The sequence below is a fragment of the Typopeltis vanoorti genome, chromosome 5 (assembly GCF_054136105.1).
Source record: "Typopeltis vanoorti isolate ZY-2024b chromosome 5, IOZ_Tvanoo_1.0, whole genome shotgun sequence".
Classification (NCBI taxonomy): Eukaryota; Metazoa; Arthropoda; class Arachnida; order Uropygi; family Thelyphonidae; genus Typopeltis; species Typopeltis vanoorti.
In genome coordinates this window covers 90,767,605-90,794,184 of record NC_143553.1, presented here as the reverse complement: position 1 = coordinate 90,794,184, position 26,580 = coordinate 90,767,605, and the positions used below count along the sequence as shown (strand labels likewise).

The 26,580-nt window shown below is 34.8% G+C and overlaps 1 protein-coding gene across 3 annotated transcripts in view; it reads left to right on the top strand.

Annotated features, from left to right (window-relative positions):
• Window positions 1-26,580, top strand: part of LOC150106646 (transmembrane protein 33-like) — a 122,841-nt gene that overhangs the window by 56,283 nt on the left and 39,978 nt on the right. For all 3 annotated transcript variants that reach the window (XM_090392596.1, XM_090392598.1, XM_090392597.1), the window contains 2 exons: window positions 4,800-4,894; window positions 12,224-12,473. In XM_090392596.1, coding sequence (XP_090248722.1) covers window positions 4,800-4,894; window positions 12,224-12,473 — 345 coding nt within the window. The remainder of the gene's footprint in view (window positions 1-4,799; window positions 4,895-12,223; window positions 12,474-26,580) is intronic.

Here is a 26,580-nt window from a genome sequence, read left to right as displayed (position 1 = left end):
AGGGTACATGTCAGGAATTTGATGATGATGAAATCACAATTTAGTTTTGAGCATGATAAAGTTGAATATCATTATGAAAAGAAAGTTTTAAAAAGAAAATGAAGTCATTTTGTTTACAGAGCGACTCAAATATACACATATTGTTGGAAAAAAAAAGGAAGTATGTATAGAAGCAGTTAAACAATTCATGGGGTAAAAAATATTCAAGTGAATACTATCAGAAAAATCCATTAAAAAATCTGAAAAGGCAGTTGCAGTAGTATATTTCGAACAGAAGTACTCAAAAATGGGTGGTTTAAAGTTTTTTTACAGTGGCTGCTCTGCATAATTCAGAAGGTTGAATTCTAGATGAGCACCATCATAGCTCTACTCCAGTCATCTATAAAAGAAGAGAAATAAAACTTAAAATGAGAATTAGAGGAATTTCCTATTGACTATTCTAGATTTATGCATGCATGCATGCTAGAGAATAGACAAAGATACTGTGGAAGGGGGAGAACAAACTGCATCCAGGTCAAATAAGGGTTGTCAGGATTAGATGTTCACCTTTAATAAAATAGATGAAAAATCATGGAAATATGACAGGGATAAGTTTTGTAGATCTGGAAAAGGGATGTGACAAGGCGTCAAGAGAATAGTTTATAGTTATATGGTGTAAATGGGGACATATCAGGCAATACATCTATTTGAGTTGGAAATGAAGGAGGTGCAGGAACGTGGTTTGATGTAAAATCAGGTGTGAGACAAGGGTGTGCACTATTACCACTGTTAACATTTATATGGATTTAGATTTATACAGGACTCGATAAATACACTGCTCCACTTGCCAGCTGGTGACTAGCTATAGATAGACTGTACAAAATGGAATATTATTTTTATTTAAAAAAAAGAATTTTCTGAACAAAATCTTTTTTAAGATTTTGTTCAGATGTAACATCACCAATCAGTTTATAAAACCCCTATTCTCTTATTGGAACATATTAAAATAAAAAAAAAAAAGGGATAGGGGTCTGTGATGAGTAAATATTTGCACAGTGATAAACAATCGACTCCTCTGTTCCAAGACCTAAGGATTCTTCAATAGACTGCAGGGTTCCAGTCCCTCTAAAAGACAAACTGTCACCTCTATCATTAGCTGATATTTACAAAATACCTTGTGAACGTAATTTGACATACTTTGGGCAGACAAGCCATTCTGATTAATGAACATCAGTATTATATTGAATACATGAAACCTTCAGAAATCTGGTCTGGCACAACATAGTATTGACAATAAATACAGTATCCAGTGGAATGAAGTTCATTTTTTATATAGAAACAGTTTTAAACGTGAATGCATTTTCAAAGGAAGTTGCGAAGCCCTTTTTAATCGTTCCAATTCATTCAAACCTGAATCAGAACGATTGTCTCTCTCTCTTCCAAAAGTTTGCCAGATTCTCATTATATATAAACATCAAAAATCATTTTAATATTATTTATAATATATTAATTTCTAGCACGTGGCAACTGTTTTTAATTGGTAACTATTTTGCTTGTATAATAGTTGAAAAATTGTATGTGTAAAGCACATGATTTCATGTGTTGGTGACCAATTCATACATCCTTCATTTCTTTCTCCCCTTCAGCATGAATTCATTATTCATGGCAATCTGCCAGAACCAGGTTCTATGAACTGTGGGTGTACCTTGTATTTCCGTTGAGCTCTGGATTTATGCATCCATCTACATGGATTACTTATGAAGGAAAGTGACATTAAGCCTGATATCAAAATTGGAGATACTCGGCATACATTTTTACTTAATGTAGATGATGATATACTCTTAAATAAATCTATCAAATCTGCATGATTCGTTAATTAAACTGCAGTAACAAGTTTGGTATGAAAAATAGCAATAATAAGACTACAGAAATAGGCAGGAGCATTAAAAACATCAGCCGTATCCTGAATGTGGAACCTATAGAGCAAGTAAAGCATGTCAGAATAATTTATCATAGATTGGAGACCACAGATATGAGAGGTCTAAGAAAAAGTAGGGGAGTGAATGGATGACATCATTGGGCAAAATCATATTGCAAATGAAGATATTAAAAGGAACTTAAATTATTTGCATTCAGTAATGTGTAATTGCATGATTTTCTTTTTGTGCAAAGGTCACTTTAGTGTATTAATCCTCTTAACTGACAGTTTATTATAGAATTGACTGTGACCATGAAACTGAACAGATCTCTAACAGCAAGTGAGTGTTGTTTTAATCTTCCATTTTCATCTTGTGTTAGGCTCAGTAGTCTGTCACAGCCAAGTAACTTGCCTTCTTCGTAAAGTATATAATGTTCTGATAGGGTGGTTATGCTTATCTGCATAGTATATTATAGCTGTCAGTTGTGAAGTAGCCAGAATGGATTACAAGAGAGGCAAATATCTGCAGGCAGGTCTTCCCAGAGGAAGCCCAATGTTTCATCCAGGGGAACATTAGTAAATAGAGATGCAATATCTAAGCTGAATAAGAGATTATCAGGTCAATGGATGAAGCCGTGAGATCTCTTAAAGTGAGGCCTGTGCTTAATAAATGAAGTGGATTTTATATTTTGTAGTGAAGACTAATGTAGTCTATGACAGTGAGTAATAGAATGGATGCTTCAAGGACAGGAACAACTTTTGGAGCTAGCTAAATCCAGACCTTCAGAGAGAGCATTTCTTTTTTCAGAAGATCTTCAGGAGAGAGAGAGAGATGATCCATAACATTAATCACTGTTTTATTAGGCTCTTTTGCCAAGGAGAAGATGAGTGGTGAAAATTAACTAGATCAAATTTTAATATAAGTCTACCCCATCTATTGACAAAGACCTTGTTGGAAGAAACAGTAGACTTATATAGTTTTCCCTTTCACAAATGAACTAATTGGAACAGAAAATTGATTTTCGATGGATTCCACCTCTTTTGTCAGAGGTGGAACCCTTATGTTATGGTAATTGTGTATATATATACCCGTAAAGTCATGTCTCGTCATTGTGATGTTTTTTTTCCAAAAAAAGTTTTCTTTATTAAATGTATATTTAAATAAATCACATGTAGCAATTGACTTTGCAGAATCAAGTTTCATGTTCAGATCTTTAGTTAAAATTGAGTTATACAAGCCTCTAGCACAGAGCTTCCCAAACGGTATGTAGGCTGCAGTGTGAAGGTGTGTCACGTGAACATAAAGCGTTAAACAGAATAATCGCTGAAAATTTCCGCAGCATTATCCATTTCACAAAGTACCGGTATGACTTTTAGTTAGTGCCGTCAAAACTATATATACAAACTATCTTTTAATTATTTTTAACCTTTAAGAATATTTCATATCAATATATTTCGATAAATAATGGAGAATCAATGCAGCCAAATTCATCCCTGCGGTTTTATCACATAGTAGTCGCTCTGTTCTTATTATCGTATTATTATCGTTCGACCAATAAAAATAAAGCGCACCACTTATTCATACAAATGTTATTATTGATGTTTATTCTAACTGCAACGTGAATAAACAAAGAGCTGGTGCTTGTATTTTATGTTTAGTTACTGTTAAAGCTTTACAATAAATTCTCACAGTTTTATTTATCAAATTGATGTTGAATTACCCATAAAATGGATAAGTTTCTAATTAATAAAAGAAAAGCTGAAGGTGATGTTTGTGATGAACAAAATGTATCGACTATAGAGGAAACTATGCAAGAATCAACATGTTGAACAGTCTGCATTAATACGGACCACATGACCCATGGAGGCACATCAGACTGAATTACTGTGCTGCGAAATTATGTTTGTCTAAAAAGTGTGTCACCAACATGAAAAGTTTGGAGAGCACTGCTCTAGCAGTTTTAACTTGTTCTGTTATCTGACATGTAGTTAATCACCACTCATTTTGAATTCAGCTGCACACTTTACCCTTAAGTTTTATAATCTACCATTGTTGATCTTCATCCATTCTTATGTTTTTTCATCCTTAAATCAACCCAGCTCTCAGACTTGTGTACATTTCCATATTCGATTTTCAGTAAATCATATGCTTTGACTAGTTGTTTTGCTTGTTTTAAAAGAAAATTTAATCCAAATGTTTTTGTTCCATAACATTTTAAAAATCATTTAAACTTTCATTGGAAGTTAAATTTGTTTAACTTCATTGCAGATTATAATAAAATTAGTTTAATCCTTTATCCAAGTGTGAGCAAACAAAGTTTGTGCCTGAAAGTATCTTCAGGACGGGTAAGGTGGTACAACATCAGGGCAACTCGTTGCAAAGGTGGAGCAAGATACCAACACTCCTATCTCAGTATCTCCTATAATGCAAAACACATCTCCTTGCGGATATGTATAATGTTATGCATTAAGGGAAGGGCCACTACCCAGACTAGTTTCGACCTTTATTGAGGTCTCTTCAGTGTTGGTAGCTTGCTCCACCTTTGCAACGAGTTGCCCTGGTGTTGTACCACCTTACCCCAGTTCTGAAGATACTTTCAGGTGCAAACTTTGTTTGCTCACACTTGGATAAAGGATTAAACTAATTTTATTATACTCTAACCAAGTGAAAAATAAACTTTCAACTTCATTGCAGATTGATAGTATGTTGTGACTGACTAGCAGTTGATACATTAACTTGATCAAATAACCATACAAGCATGTTCTACATTATCACAGTAATTATATAGAAATATACATCACATCCAGATATTTTTTGAAGAAATCTTATATTTAGAATCATAAAAATTGTATGATTTTCTTGTAACTTAAAAACTGCTAAATTAGATAATTTTCTATATAGGATCATATGATGGCACATAAAGTGGATGCATTGCTATGGATGACAAGATTGGGAACAATCTTTTTTACTTTATTTTATATGATACCTATTTATAGGTAAGTCTCTTTGTGTTCTCATATGTTATGGTCAATTTTGATATTCAAACAAAACCCTACAAGTTGTCTGTGCTTTTCAATTCATAAAATGTTATAATTTCCTATAAAACATACATTAATGTTAATTCAATTTTGGGATATGGGGAGATTTGTTTGATAACTTGCTGTTTCTTAATGTTATCCAAATAATGACTTTGAACAAAGCAAAGAACTAAATTCACATTCATCCTAATTTCAGTGGTGTATTGGAGCAGGGTGGAGTTTGGTTTGATTTCTTTGGATTTATGGTTGAAGCGACTGAGTGTATGAGGGCAGTGTGTCTGTTAATTGTGTGTTCTAATGTCTGGGTTTGCCTGCTTTGTGGGATGAAAAACCTGAGTTTCTGGTAGCAGAAACCCTGCCACGTCCATATCATAGCTAATGGAGTGGGGGAAGCCTATCAAGTTTGTCTCAACCTTACGCTTAGCAGTCTTAAAAACCTATAACATGACAGTGCAGTGTGTATGCGAGGATTAGAGAGAAGAAAATAATCTGATAAAGTTACTTTATCACTAATGAAGAATTGAGGATTGTATTCATTGGCCAAAATGGTATAGAGAAAATCCAAAGATAGGGGTATATGGAATGAAAGAAGAGAATGAGAAGTTGGTTAGGTGAGTTTGGAGCTGAACTGTATATGGATGATGACCAGCAGCTGTATCCTCTAATCATGTATGAACACATGATTAGAGGAAAGTAGAGGAATGATTCAGCTGCTGGTCATCATCCATATACAGTTCAGCTCAGTGGAGCAGCATCCATGGAAATACTCAAAATGCGTAATGCAGAAACAGTACATTTGTGGGAAAGAAGTTGGGGAAGTTTATGGGAAGTCTATCAAGTCCTTTGCTCCTGTGGTTTGTCTTACTTTGGACACTGGTAGGTCTACAGCCATCCATAATAAGGAATATAAATCTTATTTCCAATACCATAAACCTGAGCATCTTGGTTTAGCTGAACATGCTATCTCAACCAAACATAGGATACTTTGGGTCAAAAAAAACAAAACTTTTACACAAAAGTAGATTCATTGTAGAACACTTATACAAAGAGAGCTGCTTGGCCTTTGGTAATCTCTTTATGGGAAATATTGTATCAATCTTCTGAAAAATCCTAATTGTCTTATTATATTTATATGCATGTATATATGTTTATTATTATTATTTTTTAATCTTATTTTATTTAAATTTAATTAGGAATTTGTTAACCTTCTGCTGTCATGCTTATGCTTTAATGGAAATTTTTAAAATACTTCTGTTATTTGTATTTTAATTGTTCCATTGTCAATGCACTGAAGGTGCCTTAGATATCAAGGTGAAAATGATGCATCTATTAAAATTATTCCATGTAAGTTATTGTCAGGGGGCGAATATTCAGGGTGTGCAGTGCTCATCCAATGAATAGCAATATCATTGGTATTGTATTTTTGCATTTATTCCCATTAATAACTCTCCTAATTGTTTCCAGACTTTGTGTGATTCCTAAAAGTAAACACAATATACTAATGCATCATGAAGAGGGCACTTTTTGATGAGCAAGGGTCAAAGCTGTATAACTGAGAGGAGACCTCCACATAGCCTTTAAAGGAATGCAGAGAACCGAACAGGGCTTCTGACCTAATGTCCAATCCTCACCTGCTCGTGCTGCACCCTGTTGGGTATCTACCTGGATACTGAATGAATGAGGATGGGCTAGCAATTTGGGATTTAGCCAACCAAATTGTATATCTATTGGTTAAACCAAAATACAAAATGATGGTACAACATGACAAAATTTCATGCCGGCTGGGGTGTCGCCTGGTTAAACAAGGCCCTCATTGTTTTCACCAGGGAACCAGGGTGAACAGCGAAAAGTCAGCTACTGGAACAAATCTGAAAACACACCCGAACTCAACATCACCAGGGTTAAAGATCGGTACTATCAACATAAGAAGCCTGAATGGCAAAGAAATGGAGCTAGCAGAGGAATTAGATAAGTACCAGATCGACATAATAGGGGTGACTGAAACAAAAAAAGACCAAAACTGGTGTGATCTTTCTGACCAATAAATACAAAATGTTATATTCAGGAAATGACAATCAAGGAAAAGGAGTAGCCATAGTATTCAACACTGCCCGCCATTCAAGAAGATGAGCCTTGCATTTTGTGTTGAATACTATGGCTACTCCTTTTCCTTGATTGTCATCTCCAAGTAGAGTGATTTGGGCAAATATCAGAATGGGAAACTGGACAATGAGACTTATTTGTGCCTATGGTTCCACAGAAGGCTCTACTAAGGTAGAAGTGGAGGAAATTTTTGAGGCTCTAGAGAAAGCTACTGATACAATGAAAATGGAAAAGTTGGTGATTGTTGGGGATCTAAATAGCAGAGTAGGAAGTGATTGTCAGACATACACAAATGTTTTGGGAAAATTTGGAGAAAAGAGCAAAGCTAATAATAATGGCAAATACATGTTGGATTTCTGCTCAGGACATGGACTGGTTATTACTAACACCATGTTCCAACATAAAAATGTGCACTAATTCACATGGAGAGAAGAGGCAAGGAATAAGAAAAGTCTCATTGACTATGTTATTGTTGATAGTGATGTTTTCTCCCTGGTGCAGGACACTAGTGTACAGAGGATTTGAAATTGAAAGTGATCACTATTTAGTCTTGAGCAGGATAAAATTGAATTTCACATTGAAAAAAATAACATGTAAGAAAGTTTTAAAGCGAATAAAAGTTGAGCAGCTCTCAGATGTAAACTGTAGACTAAAATACACAAATATTGGAACCAAACCTTGGCGATTCAGTGGCAAGCCTTGAAGAAAACCCTGATTGATTCAGCTAGAGAGGCATGTGGTGAAGTTGTCTGCAAGGATAGAAAAATTAGAACTCCATGGTGGACACAGGAAGTTAAAGAGACAGTGAAGGAAAAGAAGAAAGCATATTAAAAGTTCCTGGCAAATAAGTCAGCTTGTGCTCTTAGAGAATACAGAGACAAATGTAAGAAAGCTAAACAAAAGTCATGGGAGGACTTTGGCAAGAACATAGAAAATAAATATCAAGAAGGTGGCAAAATATTCTGGAGATTGTAGAAGAAGCTTATTAATGGAGGAAAGAGTGCTGTAAAAGGAATTAAAGATGATAAAGGTGACATGAAAACGGGAGAAAAAGATATCCTTGAAGTATGGAGTAATTATTGAAATGAAACAAGCAGTGATGACAGCACAGTGATAAAAAAAAAAAAAAAAAAAAAAACACTGACCAGGCATGCAGTCAGGAATACATATCCATACTTGAAGTAGAAAAAGCCATCAAGGGCTTGAAATGTGGAAAGGCAGCAGGAGTAGATGATATTCAACCAGAAATACTGAAGTATGGTGGTATAAGAGTCTTACAGTGACTGCACTGCATAGTTGAGAAAGCCTGGACAGAGGGACAAATTCCCGATGATTGGTGTAGAGCTCTCATAGTACCCATATATAAAAAGGGAAATAAAACTGAATGTGAGAATTACAGAGGTATTTCCCTACTGAGTGTTCCTGGCAAGATCTATGCAAGTATACTTGAGAAACGGTTGAGAACAATTGTGGAAGAAAATCTTATTGAAGAACAAGCTGGATTCAGGCCAAATAGAGGCTGTCAGGATCAGATCTTCACTTTACGACAAATAGTCGAGAAAGCATGGGAATATAACAAAGATCTGTATTTAAGTTTTGTCGATCTAGAAAAGGCATATGACAAGGTGCCAAGAGAGAAGATGTTCAATACGCTGCAGTTATATGGTGTCAATGTGGCATTATATCAAGCAATACTTAGTCTTTATTTGAGTTGTAAGTCAGCAGTTAGAATTGAAGGAAGTACAGGAAGATGGTTTAATGTTAAATCTGGTGTGAGACAAGGATGTACATTATCCTCCTATGTTATTCATTATATATATGGATCACATTATGAAGGAATGTGGTATTAAACATGATATCAAAATTGGAGATGTTAATGTCAGCTCTTTGCTTTATGCGGATAATGTTATACTTCTAAATAAATCTGCTACAAGTCTGCAAGATTCTCTAACTAAAATGAATAACTGTTGTAATAGATATGATATGAAAGTCAGCAATAAAAAGACAATGAAAATAGGCAGAGTCATTGAAAATGTCAACTGTGTTGTGAATGGAGAACCTGTGGAAAAAGTAAAACATTTCAGCTACTTAGGCACGATTTTTTAGTGAAGATGGTAAATTAAATATGGAAATAGGCAACAGAATCAACAAAGCTTGTATGGTAGGAAGTCAATTGAATAAATTCAATCGACTTCCTACCATATAAGAGAGAAATTAGTCGGAATACTAAATTAGCTATATACAAGACAGTGTTCAAACCAGTTTTAACTTATGGATCTGAGAGCTGGGTCAGAAGTAAAACACTTGACCAAAGACTAGAGACCGCAGATATGAGAGTCCTGTGAAAGATTAGAGGCGTGAACAGGTGGCATCATTGGCAATATCATATTAAAAACAATTATATTAGGAAAGAACTTGACATTGTCAGCATCCAGGAATGCATTAGCAGAGCTAATCTCAGGTGGTATGGTCACGTAAACAGAATGGGCGAGGAAAGATTAGCAAATCAAGTATTCTCTGCCAAGTTGGCAGGAAAACGACCAGAGGAAGTCCAAGATATAAGTGGATTGATACGGTTCAAAGTGCCTTAGACGATAGAAATATAAGATCTGATAATGTTGGAGTCTTGACAAGTAACAGACCGATTTGGAGGAAAATTGTAGATTTGAAGTTAGTAATGATGTAAATTTTTCATGTAGTAATATCATATCCCATACACCCCTTGAGGGTACATGGTAGGAATTTGATGATGATGATGACATTGCATCACATTTGCATTAATAGCCTAGGTGTACGTTCAAAATACATACACCTTTGAGCTCTTCGAAAAGATGTGCAGATGGCGTAGAAGGTCAAATTCTTAGCGTTCTCGTAGTTGTAAAAGGCGAGGCAGGCTGAGCACCTAGAGGCTGTGATTGGTTGTGTTAACCAATCCAATTGAACCTTTCATTTGTCATGTGTTGCTGTTTTTGTTTTTTGAGTTTCATCTGTTTTGCTTGCATGAAGTGTGAACCAATATGGTAGGCAGGTTTTTATATATAATATAGACAAGTTTCTGATATATAATTTTTGATAAATTTATAACTTTTTTTTTTCATATTTACAATGCGAAACAGTATTATTGTATTCAAAGGAGTAAGCTTTGTACTCCTCTTTCAAAACTCCTCTGCCAAATCACCTTTGAGTAATTCAAATATTACAACCAAATATAGCATCCTCCTTCATTATTGTTTTCTAATATATCTTAAAAAAAACACATTCTTCCCCACTCTGCGCAGATTTGGTTACAGTTAATTGCATTAGACCAGTTAAGATGAGCACTGATGTGCTATACATTCTTAAAACTTTCATACATTGATAAAAATGCAATCACACAGTGTCACACTGATGCTGATTTTGTAGCTCAGGTTACATAACCACACAACACACCCAACTGAAATGGACACATGATGCCACTGGTTTTAGTTTCCATATTTAATTTCTAAAAATACGACAGCTTGTGTACCTACTTTGAAACAATCTTACTTGGTCGAACAAGCTGCTGATAGATGCAACGTGTGTGGAATGTAGCCCGGTGCAAGCATGTTGATGAAATTTTAAGAATTGCATTTGGTGCAAGCAGGACTCTACTTGCACATTTGGATGATGTGCTTCAAAAGGATATTTTATTTGCATATGCTACTTTTTATTATGTATGTTATTCCAGGGATTCAAATTACTTATTGAGAGAAAGTTGTTAGTCACTCATACTTAAATATTTATCATATCACTCTTCTAGAACATTTAACAGCAGTCCATCCTTTCCACTTGCCACTCACCATGAAAAGGATCTGGATGTCACATACTTCATGACTTGAATAACCCAGAGTTCTGCTAAAGGTTCGGTGCTTTGTCCACTGTTATTCAATCTGTACATTAATGGTATTGGGAAGGATTTGACAAGTGACATATAGCTATTTGGTGATGATGCAAAGGTAGGTAGGTAGGGTAATCAGGAATGTTGCTGATATGCAATACTTGCAGAATTATTTGAATAGGTTGGAATTATGGGCATGGGAAAATGGACAGCAGTCCATCCTTTCCACTTGCCACTCACCATGAAAAGGATCTGGATGTCACATACTTCATGACTTGAATAACCCAGAGTTCTGCTAAAGGTTCGGTGCTTTGTCCACTGTTATTCAATCTGTACATTAATGGTATTGGGAAGGATTTGACAAGTGACATATAGCTATTTGGTGATGATGCAAAGGTAGGTAGGGTAATCAGGAATGTTGCTGATATGCAATACTTGCAGAATTATTTGAATAGGTTGGAATTATGGGCATGGGAAAATGGATGTCATTTCAATGTTAATAAATGCAAAGTCATGCACTTTGGCATATTAAGATACCCAGTGTTGTATTATATTGGTGGGATTATGCTAGAAGAAACTAATCAGGTTTGGGATCTTGGTATGTTAGTAGATAGCAAGTTGAAGTTTAAGGGCCAAGTAGCAGAGACTGTAAATACAACTCAAAAGATAATTGCAATGCTGAAACAAAGTTTCACATGTAAAGATATGGATGTCATTTTGCCTCTTTACAAGGTCTTTAGACCTCACTTGGACTATTGTGTGCAGGGCTGGTACCTTGGTTTCCATTGCGATTCTGATTCAGTGGAGAGAGTGCAAAGGACAGTTAGAAATTATATCAGGATTGTGGAATACTGATTATGAAGACAGATTGAGAATTTGTAGAATGCAGACATTAGCAAACAGAAGAAAGAGGGGTGATATTGATTAAGACTTACAAACTTCTGAAAGGGTCATACAGCATTTCAGTTGATGGAATTTTTTTTATTTTATGGAGGGTAGGGAAAGGACAAGAGAGCAGCATCCTTGGAAACTGAGAATGAATGCTGCTAAGGGAGTGAGGGCTAAATTTTTCTCTCATAGGGTGGTGTGTGATTGGAATGCATTGCCATTGGATTTTGTGTGTGCATGCAGTGTGAATGAATTCATGAATAAGTATGATAGCTGGTGCGTGTAGCACTGATGAGTCCCTGACTCCATGGAGGTCTGTCTTAATAATAAACTGAAATGTGTAATTTGGGTAATTCACTTTTTCACAATTAGTTGTCATAATGATCCTAACTTCTAGTGATCAACTTTGTTCTAAAATCGTCATATGTTTTTTTTATTAGTAATCCCTACAGTTGTTATCAAAGAGCGCTGATGAGTAGTGCTGCTACGAGTGCACTCCGTTTGCATCAACGGCTTCCACATGTTCAACTCAACAGAGAATTTCTTGCACTGCTACTTATTGAAGACAGCTGTCATTATTTATTCTATTCACTGATATTTTTATATGCTTATCCTATTACTTTGGTTTTGTTGCCAATATTCCTGTTTGCCCTTCTGCACTCAGCAAGTTACACAGTTGCTGTACTGGATGTAAGTATTCCCTTTCTTAAGAAAATAAGAAATAAATTTTTGCTAAAGTTTTTTAAACTTAAAAAGTCTTGTGTTAACTCATACAAGAATTACTGTTTTCTTTCTGAGTGAATATCCTTGCAAATAGTAATGATATTTAAGTTGCACTTAATTATCATTATTATAAAGAATTTCTTAATTATCATTACCATAAGTGTAATTAAGTGCAAGTAATTATCATTAACAAAATATAAAATCAATAGGACAGTATTACATAAATCTATATAATACATACACTATAACAAACTTGTATAATTTATAGTGAACTGTGGTGTTTTGGTAGTTTGTTATATTCAGTGAGATTATCACGCATTGTTTAATATAGTGAGAGTTGACGGTATATAAAAAATTATGTAAGCAGCTAAATCAAAAATGATAGCGATGATTTGTCCATTTGTAGTTGTAAACAGTTATGAATGGGGGAAATAGCTGGAGAATATATATAATCCGTGATATATCATGGATTTCAGCTGACTTGGCATTAACTGTAAATATCAATTCAAGCCATATTATAGAATACTATACTAGTATTCTCTTTCTGAATATCAAGCAGAATGCTGTTTGATTTCTCAGTTATTTCAATTATTGAAAGTTTTTTCACTTGGTTATAAATTAAAGATGCCAAGAATTACATGTATAATCCTTTATCCAAGTGTAAGCAAACAATTTGCATGAGCTACTTGTATCTAAAAGGTTAATGACTTCACATTAATTGCCTTAGTATCCCATAATGCAGAGCATACATCCTTTCAGGTGTGTGTGTGTGTGTGTCATTAACCTCTATATATAAGTATCTAGTCATAAAGATACTTCATGTGCAAACTTTATTTTGCTTACACTTCAATAAAGGATTAAAGAAGTCTAATTTCTTGCATTTTTATTTTAATTATTGTCCATAGTGTGTGCTTCTGCCTATGCTGTGAGAGGCATTGACAATATCATTCTCTTCCAACCATTGGGTCACCACTGCTTAACAATAGCAGCTGTCACTGAAAATAAGAAAAGTAGATGGAATGAAGGCAGAATAGAAGACACTAGTAGATTTGCATTTGGACTGAGAATGGACAGTTGATCTATTACTGTTCATTTTATTATTAAAAGAAAAGGAAAGTGAAGGAATGATAGATGCCAGTTCAATAGAACAGTACCCATGGAAGTAACTAGAAGGGAAAAAAAAATTAAGCCAAAAACAGTGTCAGATAATGGTTGGAGTGATCCTGTGAGAGGGGAAGGCATTTTTAGGGAATTTTTGGTGCACAGCCCAAAATGTCAAAACAGTATTCTTAGGTTGGGCAAATTTTAGATTTTTATAGCATTAGCACCTGTACAGGTGAAAAGTAATGTCTTAGCAGAAATGGACAATGTTTTGATGGCAATGGGTAAATTTGAAGTGAATGTCAGTCTGAGAGTGAAGATCTTTCAAAGGTAAGCAAAGATGGAATGAGATTTTTCACAACAGTGAAACAATTTCCACAGTTCCAGCCTATTCAAATCATTCTGCAAGTATTGCATATCATATCAGTCACATTCCTGTTACTTTACCTATCTTTACATCATCAGCAAATAGTTCTATTTTGTCTTTCAGATCCTTCCCAATGTCATTAAGGTATAGATTGAATAACAATGGACCAAGAATCTATTCTTATGATACACTACTGATCACCCTTAAATCTTGCAGACTTGCAAATCCCCCCCCCCCCCCCCATGTACCACTTTCCTGATATGTCAGTCAGCCATCGTCCTATGCATGTTAATATTTTATAATCCAATCTCATATTCTGCAGTTTATGCAACAGTCTTCCACGATGTATCTATAAGTAAAATTAGTTTGAATAGTTTTATTCTATATACTAATTTTACTTATTTTGAATAAGTAAAATTAGTTTGGATTAGTGTTTTTGACTTCCTACTGTTATATCCCAGGTGGGTGGGGGGGGGGTTAATATTTCTTTTATATTCTCTTTCTTTCGTTCTCTTAGTTCTTTCCTTTTATATATATATATATATATATATATATATATACCCTTTCCTTTTTGTACGCTCATTTATCTATCTTTGTTTTTAGCATCTATCAACTCTCTATCATGCAGTCTTAGTACAACCTTTGGCCTACTTGATATAGTAATATATTTCTTGTGTGAATAGTAGGAGGTGATATTCTTATGGATGAACCAGCCCCTCTATTCTTCTGATAATTGATTCCTATTTCGACACAGAGAAAATTTATTTGAACTGCGCCACCCTGCATCTAGATAATCGAAAGCGTAATATCCAGGAATCAATGATCAGGGAAACACAATATCACTATTACTTTAAAGACTTACTATATGTTTATTTCTATCCTTATACACATTACAGTCGTGGTCTTATACTAATAAATTGGGTTCCCGTAGATCCGAAATTTTATGAGTGGTAAAGATGAAATTAAGTCAGGCAAGCACATACTTCAAATTAACACAAAACATTTATTATACTAAAAACATAAAAATTACACACACTTTAAGATCTTAACTTACATTTAAATATCAAGGTTAAACTCTTTCTTCTAGCACAACACAACTCAAACTTCATTAGCTTATCTGGCTACTTAGCAGAATATCTCAGGATTACACTTAGCTCACATTAAAAGAACGTACAATTTCATCAACTGAGATCAACCATAAACTCATATAGATACAAGATATTATTCAACTCGATCATACAAATCGATCTTAGCTCCTTCCTTATAAAATTCCTGAAGTCCTTTTCTCTAAATTTCGTTACTCTAAATAAACCTTATCAAACTTCCTACACGTTCTCAAGGAACTTACATTATCTCAATACTCACATTTCTGTGAGCTTACATTAACTAAACGCATGTTCTCAAGGAACTAATTAGGATATCACAATTAGTTCTCGAGGAACAAAGAAATTTCTAAGCCACGTTTCCTTGGAACAAATATTAAACTCTCGCATTCATTCGACATGAACACTTATTAAGACTACACGCATCCCTTCTTTATGAATCCAAAATGTGAAGACAAAGAATTTCTTACCGGGACTGAAGTCATACTTTCCTTCTCAGCACAATGTCTGGAATGGTGGTTCCTCTTTCCTGTTCCATAGACCCTTATATTGGGAGACCATACCGCATACCTCAGGTGGAGGTTGAGTCTTCGTCAGTAACATACAGCATGGCCCTGAGGTTCCTTATCTGCCTTGGCTATCACAGGATTGCATACTTTCTGACTACACGACATCATTCCATAAGTTTACTCCCTTAGAGGTCTCTGCGAGTTTCGGCGTCTACATACTGGAACACAGGAACACAAGCTAGCGCAAGAGCAAAAGCTCAGAGCTACAAGACAAGCGATAAGAGAGAGGAGATCGTTTTTGGCTCGGCTATTCTGTTTTATATCTCTCGCTTTCTTCTGCCATTGGTTCTTCTCTTTTCGTGAACAGCGCATGTCTCTTTGATAACTAGTGCCAAATTCACTCCCTACTATCGTCCTTGACACATTGCGTGACGGGCAGTGCCAAATAGGACTTTAGCGGATGATACATCTTTTGCATGCGTTACTCATGCTCAAAATCACGTGTCTTGCCCTAGGCAGACATTCTAAACAAGGGGATTAAGTTCCAAGGTCCCATGCTCAGTTTACAGCACACATATAAATTACTAAGAATTAATCCTTTTTGTGAACAGTACTGCTTACAATTCAAAGTTGTTACTCATATCTTACAATTTATTTTACAATTAAGTGGAGTACAATATTAGACAAAATTTTACTATTTAGTTCTGATTAACAAGAATTTGCTTTAGAAATGGCAGATCATGTTAAACTCTAAATGAGATACTATAATTGTACAATTCTTCTCATTCAGAATTTAACACTACCATATCATATCATCTATTCTATTTTCATGCCAAATTTGTTATTTGGCATGAAAATAAAATAAGCAATTGTTCAATTTAGTTAAGGTATCTTATAGACTTTTACTGGATTTATTTAGGGGTTTAACATCATCTGATATCTGTAGAAAAGTTCAAGTTTTGATTATTAGAGACAAGTATTTGCAGGAATTAATAATTTTATTATTGCAAATAGTTTGGCCTGAAACTTACAGGCATCATCAGCACAAAAGCACATTCATGTTGAACCATGTACAATGAAATGTTATTCTTTCTTACAGATCTGAGCCATGTATGGAGTGCCACCCTACAACAGATGGTTGCAAAATAAAATGAAATTAAAAATAAAACTAAAAATGAATACAATAAAATAAAAACTGCATAGATAAAAAAAATAATTAAATTGAAATTACATGAAAAAAAGAGGGGGGGGTATGCTTCATTTTCAGCAGGATGAGACTCTCCCACATCTTTGGAATGGATAAACAGTCATTCTTATTTAAGTTTAGGTGGTGTGGAGAAGAGTTTCACCACTCTCTTAAACAGCTGTTCAAATTTAAACTGACACAGATGTAACAGGAACATATTGTGGTCACTATCCATGCTGTGCTGTGCCAAGCCAGATTTTTCAGATTTATTGTGGGTGATGTAAGCCTGGTGTTCCTGAAGTTGTTTTTTTGAGGATAACCAGAGAAGGAGATTTTGTTAACAGGGACTAAACTATCTTTTCAGGATCTTTGCAGTTGCTTTAGAGATACCTGTAATGTATGGAATTGAGTTTTGCCATTATAGGTTCAGGGTTTCTAGGGACTGACTTGAGTGTTGCAGATACATTTAATTTTCCTGGAGTTGAAGCTGTTCTGTAACATGATGCTTTGGGTAGTGTCAAGTACTAGTTGGAGATCCTCAGGCATGGAGCAGACATGTGCTCTATTAAGTGAGGATTTGATGATTCCCATGTTTGGAGATAGATGATGGACTGAATCTTGTAAGTAATAATGGTCTATGAAGGTGAATTTATGATGACCAGATGTGTGTTTGTGGGGAGGGGGGGGGATGTTAAAAGGTTTGCTTTCCATCTTTTCCTTTTTTCCATTGCGAAGTTGATACAGAGGTTCAGATCATTAATCTTAGGAGGTTAAGCAGAGGTGCTTCAGATTCAGACCTTGTGGTAAACACATCATCCACATAGCATACTCCAAAAGGAAGGTTTCTGTTATATTGAGGAGAATAAGGATCTTCAGGTTGTTCCATGTAGAAATTGACTAATGCTGGAGAAAGGATGTTTTCCATAGTAGTTCCATTGATCTGTTTATAGAGTTCGTAAGGTTCTGAGTATTTTCTTAGTACATAGTTTTATCTTGTAGAATAGTCCAAAGTATCTGTGATTACTACTGTTTTTTCCTTTATCTGGTTGTTTTGCCTCAAGAATTTTAAGGCCTTAATTCCATTGTTCACATTCACCCTGTGAATGTGCTTGTACACATTCACAGATGTTCTGTTAGTTTCAGGCTGAAATATTTGCATTCATAAAATTATTAATTCTTGTGGATCTGTATTTCTAGTAATACAGCTCTGAATCAAAAAATTAGAATAACCAAAGAAAACGTGTTGAATGATTTGCAATTCTAATTTATTGCATAGAAAATAATTATTACCAAATAAGAATCATCTAAATCTATGTTCTTTGTAGATTATATAACCATGGAAACACATAAAATGTACCGTATATGTCAGCATATAGGAAGACCAGCATATAAGACAAGGCTTAAATTTTGGGCTATTTTTAGGTTTTAAGCTTATGTTGGTTGTATAAGACAACCCCCCCCCCCAATTTCTTCTTTCTTGTAGCAACATTAGGTATTGTTATTATATCCGTTATTTTTATATCTATGCATATCCATTATTTTTTTGCATAGCATTGATTTAGTATTTACGCAAATTATCGTAATTAAAAGTGATTAGCCCCAATTTTAATTATTTTAATTAATTTTGCATTTTTTTAAAAACTTTTAGGATTATTAAAATTGTTGGAAGAAAGTACGAAGCTTGATTTAAAATAAGGGTAATTGAAATGCCTAAGCAAACCAATAACTGTGCTGCTGCAAGAAAGTTTGACATAACCAAGAAGATGGTAAGAGAATGGAGGAAGAAAGAAGATATTTTAAAAAAATTGCCAAAGAAAAAATGTCCGATGAGAATGGAGATCACCCGATGGCAGCAACTGGAAAATCACTTTGCAGAATGGGTATTCGAACAAAGGCAGAATGGTTATCTTTTTACAAGAAATATGATTAGAGCATATGCACTAAAATGGTCAAGATTGAATCCAGATGAAAGTATAGAATTTCAAGCTACTTTCAGGATAGTGTGATCGTTTTATGAACAGACAAAATTTGGTAATATGACAAAAAACGACATTTGCTCAAAAACTACCAGCAGATCTTGACCACAGACTTACCAGTTTCCATAAATTTATTATTCAGTTGAGACAAGAACGTAAATTTCTATTGTCAAATATTGGAAATATGGATGAAACTCCTATGAGTTGATATGATAAACAATAAAATAGTGGAGTCTAAAGGTAGTAAGAGTGTGCTAGTTCGAAGTACAGGTCATGAAAAAACAAGGTTTACGGTTGTGTTGTCATGTTTGGCTGATAGAAAGTTAAAACCAATGATCATCTTCAACCTAAGATAAAATTTCCTTCAGGTGTTTTTGTACATTTTCACGAAAAAGGATGGATCAACGAAAATGGCGTGAAATTATGGATAAATAATGTGTGGAACACTCAACCAGGCAGTATAATGAAGAAACGCAGTTTATTAGTATGGGATATGTTTCGTAGTCATTGAACTAAGAATACTAAAAGTCTTCTAGAAAAAAATACAACAAAAATTGCTGTTATACCAGGTGGTTTAACTTCTATATTGCAACCACTAGACTTTTGCTTGAACAAACCATTCAAAGATCACATGTGACATGAGTGGAATAATTGGATGTTGACTGGTGAAAAATCATTTACAAATGGATCTATGCGTGCTGCATCACTTGATATGTTGTGCAATTTTGTGATCAAAGCATGGAAGAAAGTAAAAGTAGAGACTAAAAAAATCATTTAAAAAGTGTGGTATCTCTAATCTTATGGATGGTATGGAAGATGATCTGTTGTGAGACACTGATGACGATGAAAACGAAATCAATTCATCGGATTCAAACTGGGATCCATATGATATTCATTTAAGCAATCAATATGAAGAACTATTTTCAACAGATGATGAAGAAAATTAACATGAAAATTGAGGTTCATAATTATTGTTTGTTTTTTTTTAAGACTTACATCTATTGTAATATTTTAAATAAATTTATGTAACAAAAAATTAATCTGATTTGTTTATAAACTGCCTATTTTCTTATATAACGATGTATTGTAACTACCTAAATGTTCATCCAAGAAATTAAGCTTCCCTTTTTATACTTGCTGTATAAGATGACTCATGATTTTGAGGGGTTTTCTGTAGTATTTGAGAGTCGTCTTATACGCCGACATATACGGTAATAAATTATAAGAAAACTGTTATTTGAAAATAGTCACAAAAGTAGAATAATTTTTAACGTGGTTCAAAATATTAGAATAATGTAAAAATTAATACACGTTCCGATCTTTGAGTTTCTTATTCGGTTTTAAAACTATGCGGGATTTAATATCCCCTTAATTTAAGTAATACACAAAATTTTCAATCAAAGGAAAACAACATGATAATTAGTACTTTGTTGCATATCCCCCTTTGCTTTTATGACCTTTTTGTAAAATGTTGGATGTATTATTTACTAGCAGTTCATAGTCTTTTTTTTTTTATCAAAACATGCCCATGTGGTTTGCAGACTGGAAAGAAGTTCATTTTTGTCTCTTAGAACAACTTTTCGAAGATGTTTCTCAATAATTCCTCACAAATTTTCAGTGGGTTTAAAACTGGTGAGTTTGCTGGCCAAGGAATTAAACTGATTTGCCTTTCTTTGAGCCATCTAGTAGTTGTAGTCTTGGAAGTGTGACAAGAAGCTGAATCTTGCTGAAAAAGGAAATCACCTTCACATAATCTTCCAATACTGGTAACATAAAGTGCTCAAGAAAATTTTTTGGTACACTTTGGAATTGACTCTTTCGTGCATAATACCTGGACCTTCTGTGGCCATACAAGCCCATACCATGACAGAGGTTTCAAATTTCACCAAACGTTTCATGCATTCTTTATCAAATTCTTCTTGCTTAAGATGCCAACCATGTATCCCATGAGACACACAAAACATACTTTTATTGCTTAAAAAAGTACCTCCCCCCCCCCCATTCCTCTTGTTCCCACAACAGTCTTTGCTTACACCATCACACTCTAGCTGCCTTTTGCTTGGAAGTCATAAGTGACTTAATCTTAAGCACATGTGATTTAAAACCCAATTTGTGAAGTCATCTCAATGTTGTAGATTTAGACACATTCACACACAGTTCTTTCCATCTCCTGTGAAAACACTCCACACTTCAGAAGTGTTTTTTCTTCATAATATTCTTCGATCTCCTCTCATCTTCTGATGCAATTATTATCTTTCAACCACTATTGCAGTGATTATTTTGAAAACTCCAGTTATTAGAATACTGTCTCAATACTCTACTCATGCTTGCTCAAGAACATTTCAATTCCTTAGCTATAAACTGTTGAATTTGGCCTTCTTTGTGTAGAGACACCATACGCAACTTCTTAGCTTCCGATATGTCATCCGTTCAACCCATATTTAGCAAGGGTCAAAGCTGTATAACTGAGAGGAGACCTCCACATAGCCTTTAAAGGAATGCGGAGAACCGACCAGGGCTTCTGACCTAATGTCCAATCCTCACCTTCTCGTGGTGCACCCTGTTGGGTATCTACTTTGATACTGAACGAACGAGGATGGGCTGGCAATTTGGGATTTAGCCGACCAAATTGTATTCTTATTGGTTAAACCAAAATAAAAAATGATGGTACAACATGACAAAATTTCATGCCGGCTGGGGCGTCGCCCGGTTAAAAAAGGCCCCCGTTGTTTTCGCCAGGGAACCAGGGCGAACAGCGAGAAGTCAGCTACTGGAACAAATCTGAAAACAAACCCCAACTCAACATCACCAGAGTTAAAGATCGGTACTATCAACGTAAGAAGCCTGAATGGCAAAGAAATGGAGCTAGCTGAGGAATTAGATAAGTACCAGATCGACATAATAGGGGTGACTGAAACAAAAAAGACCAAAACTGGTGAGATCTTTCTGAGCAATAAATACAAAATGTTATATTCAGGCAATAACAATCAAGGAAAAGAAGGAGTAGCCATAGTATTCAACACAAAATACGAGGCTAATCTTCTTGAATGGCAGTCAGTCTCAAGTAGAGTAATGTGGGCAAATATGAGAATGGGGAACTGGACAATGAGACTTATTTGTGCCTATGGTCCCACAGAAGGTTCTACTAAGGTAGAAGTGGAGGAATTTTTTGAGGCTTTAGAAAAGCAACTGACACAATGAAAAAGGAAAAGTTGGTCCTTGTTGGGGATCTAAATAGTAGAGTAGGAAATGATTGTGAGACATACAAAAATATCTTGGGAAAATTTGGAGAAAAGAGCAAAGCTAATAATAATGGCAAATATCTGTTGGATTTCTGCTCAGGACATGGACTGGTTATTACTAACACCATGTTCCAACATAAAAATGTGCACAAATTCACATGGAGAGAAGAGGCTAGGAATAAGAAAAGTCTCATTGACTATGTTATTGTTGATAGTGATGTTTTCTCCCTGGTGCAGGACACCAGAGTGTACAGAGGATTTGAAATTGGAAGTGATCACTATTTAGTCTTGAGCAGGATAAAATTGAATTTCATATTGAAAAGAATAACATGTAAGAAAGTTTTAAAGCGAATAAAAGTTGAGCAGCTCTCAGATGTAAACTGTAGACTAAAATACAGAAATATTATTGAAAAGAAAATGAAAGAGTTTGAGAACAGGAATCAAACTTTGGAGATTCAGTGGCAAACTCTGAAGGAAACATTGATTGATTCTGCCAGAGAGGCATGTGGTGAGGTTGTGTGCAAAGATAAAAAAATCAGAACTCCCTGGTGGACACAGGAAGTTAAAGAGGCAGTGAAGGAAAAGAAGAAAGCATATCAAAAGTTCCTGGCAAATAAGTCAGCTTTTACTCTTACAGAATACAGAGACAAATGTAAGAAAGCTAAACAGTGTGTAAAACTAGCTAAACAAAAGTCATGGGAGGACTTTGGCAAGAATATAGAAAATAAATATCAAGAAGGTGGCAAAATATTCTGGAGGTTGTTGAAGAAGCTTAGGAATGGAGGAAAGAGTGCTGTAAAAGGAATTAAAGATGATAAAGATGACATGAAAACAGGAGAAAAAGATATCCTGAAGTATGGAGTAATTACTTTGAAAAACTGCTAAATGAAACAAGCAGTGATGACAGCACAGTGATAAAAAACACTGACCAGGCATGCAGTCAGGAATACATATCCATACTTGAAGTAGAAAAAGCCATCAAAGGCTTGAAATGTGGAAAGGCAGCAGGAGTAGATGATATTCGACCAGAAATGCTGAAGTATGGTGGTATAAGAGTCTTACAGTGGCTGCACTGCATAGTTCAGAAAGCCTGGACAGAGGGACGAATTCCCGATGATTGGAGTAGAGCTCTCATAGTTCCGATATATAAAAAGGGAAATAAAACTGAATGTGAGAATTACAGAGGTATTTCCCTACTGAGTGTTCCTGGCAAGATCTATGCAAGTATACTTGAGAAACGGTTGAGAACAATTGTGGAAGAAAAGCTTGGTGAAGAACAAGCTGGATTCAGGCCAAATAGAGGCTGTCAGGATCAGATCTTCACTTTACGACAAATAGTCGAGAAAGCATGGGAATATAACAAAGATCTGTATTTAAGTTTTGTCGATTTGGAAAAGGCATATGACAAGGTGCCAAGAGAGAAGCTATTCAATACGCTGCAGTTATATGGTGTCAATGGGGCATTATATCAAGCAATACTTAGTCTTTATTTGAGTTGTGAGTCAGCAGTTAGAACTGAAGGAAGTACAGGAAGATGGTTTAATGTTAAATCTGGTGTGAGACAAGGAGGTACATTATCCCCTCTGTTATTCATTATCTATATGGATCACATTATGAAGGAATGTGGTATTAAACCTGATATCAAAATTGGAGATGTTAATGTCAGCTCTTTGCTTTATGCGGATGATGTTATACTTCTAAATAAATCCGCTACAAGTCTGCAAGATTCTCTGACTAAATTGAATAGCTGTTGTAATAGATATGGTATGAAGGTCAGCAATAAAAAGACAAAGACAATGAAAATAGGCAGAATCATTGAAAATGTCAACTGTGTTTTGAATGGAGAACCTGTGGAACAAGTAAAACATTTCAGCTACTTAGGCACAATTTTTACTGAAGATGGTAAACTAAATATAGAAATAGACAACAGAATCAGCAAAGCTGGTATCGTGGGAAGTCAATTGAATAAATTCATATGGAATAAGAAAGAAATTAGCTGTATACAAGACTGTGTTCAAACCAATTTTAACTTATGGATCTGAGAGCTGGGTCAGAAGTAAAACACATGACCAAAGACTAGAGACCGCAGATATGAGAGTCCTGAGAAAGATTAGAGGCGTGAACAGATGCCATCAATGGCAATATCATATTAAAAATGAGGATATTAGGAAAGAACTTGACATTGTCAGCATCCAGGAATGCGTTAGCAGAGCTAATCTCATGGTATGGTCACTTAAATAGAATGGGAGAGGAAAGATTAGCAAAACAAGTGTTCTCTGCCAGGTTGGCAGGAAAACGACCCAGAGGAAGACCAAGATATATAGGTGGATTGATACGGTACAAAGTGCCTTAGACGATAGAAATATAAGATCTGATAATGTTGGAGTCTTGACAAGTAACAAACTGATTTCGAGGAAAATTGTAGATAGGAAGTTAGTAATGATGTAATTTTTTCATGTAGTACTGTCATATCCTGTACACCCCTTGAGGGTACATGGCAGGAATTTGATGATGATGATTAACTGAAATCCACATGCAAATACTGAAATATATGCGATTTCTTTGCTCTCCTCAAAACCAATTGGAAAAATTGGAATATTCTAATATTTTTGAACTGCATTAAAAATTATTCTAAATCAGTCAATGCATTTTCTTTGATTATTCTAATTTTTTGATTTGAGGTGTAATTACTATGTCATAAGTACCATTAAAAACTTGGTCAGGTTTCCTTTCCACAATTTTTCCTAGCCGCTTCTTAACTGCACAAAATTAAAACTGGAAGCCAGATGGATCTACCAAACTGAAATAAACAACAGCTGTTTCTACAATGGAATTGTCATGAATTCTGCATGAGTCAGCTTTTGCCTGCACAGGACTTATTTGAAACCTAGTGGGGATCCTATATTACGCCATATACCACTGTCACTCATAAGGATAGGAGATGGACATGTCATTGAAGGAGTTGTCATCCTTATGGACATGCACTTCATTTCAGTAAGTGGGACCTGCTGAAATGAAGTAGTCATACAACATAATCATAGAGGCAGTTGTCATCTACCTCTCAGGGGGACTTCTTGATACTTTGTGCTTTATCTCTACCATTTGGTGCTGATATGTCCCAAAATTACTTCAATAATCTCATCTAACGGTCACATAACATCCCACTATCATTATGGAAAATTTAAATAGCTACATCATTCTGTGGGGCTGTGAACATGCTAACATCAAATTATTGTTGAACAAATTCCTGAAAACAGTGATTTCTACTTCTGAAAATAGGAAAGGACATTTTACGTCTGATAAACATTTTTACAAATGTCAAATAATTGGCTGTGCGTTCAAATTCTGCCATAAATGTGAATGTTTGCAATTGTCTTTAAGAGGAAGATGGATTTCGTTGTGAAATGTCAGACTGCAACCTTGTTTATTAGAGACCTAAAGTGGCTTTAAAAGTTGCATTTTTTTAATGATAAAGAATTCTTAGAATTCATAGTACTGAGGATATGTCATTATAATGTAATCCTGTAGTACTAAGGTAATAATATCTCCATCCTTTAATTTTAATATAGATATTATTTTATTATTTAATGTTGGACTGCACCTTTGTAATGTCTTTTTCTTATCAGTCGTAATACAGAGTTTATCGTTGTTGCTTGAGCTCATGCACAAAACTTGTGATTATTCTTAATCGCTTTAGTCTATAATTTTACCCCCCCCCTTTTTCTCGAGGCCGTAAGTAAGCTATTTTACGTACTCAAAGTGTAGACACAAGAAAAGCTTCTGGTTTTAACCAATTCCTTAATCTACCTTGCTGTATTTTTCTTGTATTGATCCTTAAAAATTTATTTTTTTATTTCGACTGTGCCATTAAAGATCACGTAAAAGAATTGTTTTTCTTTCCCTTACGTTTAAGAGAAACATTCAGCTAAGCATGAGAAATATCTCTTAAATTAACTCCAGTTCAAGCAACTCCAAAAATCTTATCAGTCAGTCATGGCTATTTCTATTTTCAGGACACACAGGTTCTCTATTTTTATGAGACAGTGCATTGGTAAGCAAGATCAGCAAGAAGCTATTAACAAAACAAACATCTTTATTCATTCAAAGACAAAGTAAATTACAAGGTTTAAACTGCATATATCAAGTGTCTGGTTCTGACTAATTCAACTTAACAATGGAGACAATATAAATCATGTGTCTAATTCTCCACACGATTATATAAGCATTTTCGTTTAATCTTTAAAATAAAGACAATGTATATTCACATAACATTTCAGACACTTGGTTAGACTTAAACACACTTTAACTTAACTCAGGCTATAAACAGAAAGAGGCATAACTTAATCTACATTCAATTTTTTGCATTACACAACATTAGCAATTTCCTTAGAACTCTATATACTATTTATTCACATTCAAACAGAAGTACAGCTTTCCGACTTCTCTAATACTTTCTATGTTAATAGATAATAGAACCAACATTCGTTGCTTATATTTCACAATCTAGGAATTTTACATAAATCATCTTACTTACTATCCTGCTAGCTTATTACATATAGATTCTAAGGTATATGGGCACATTCCGCTTCT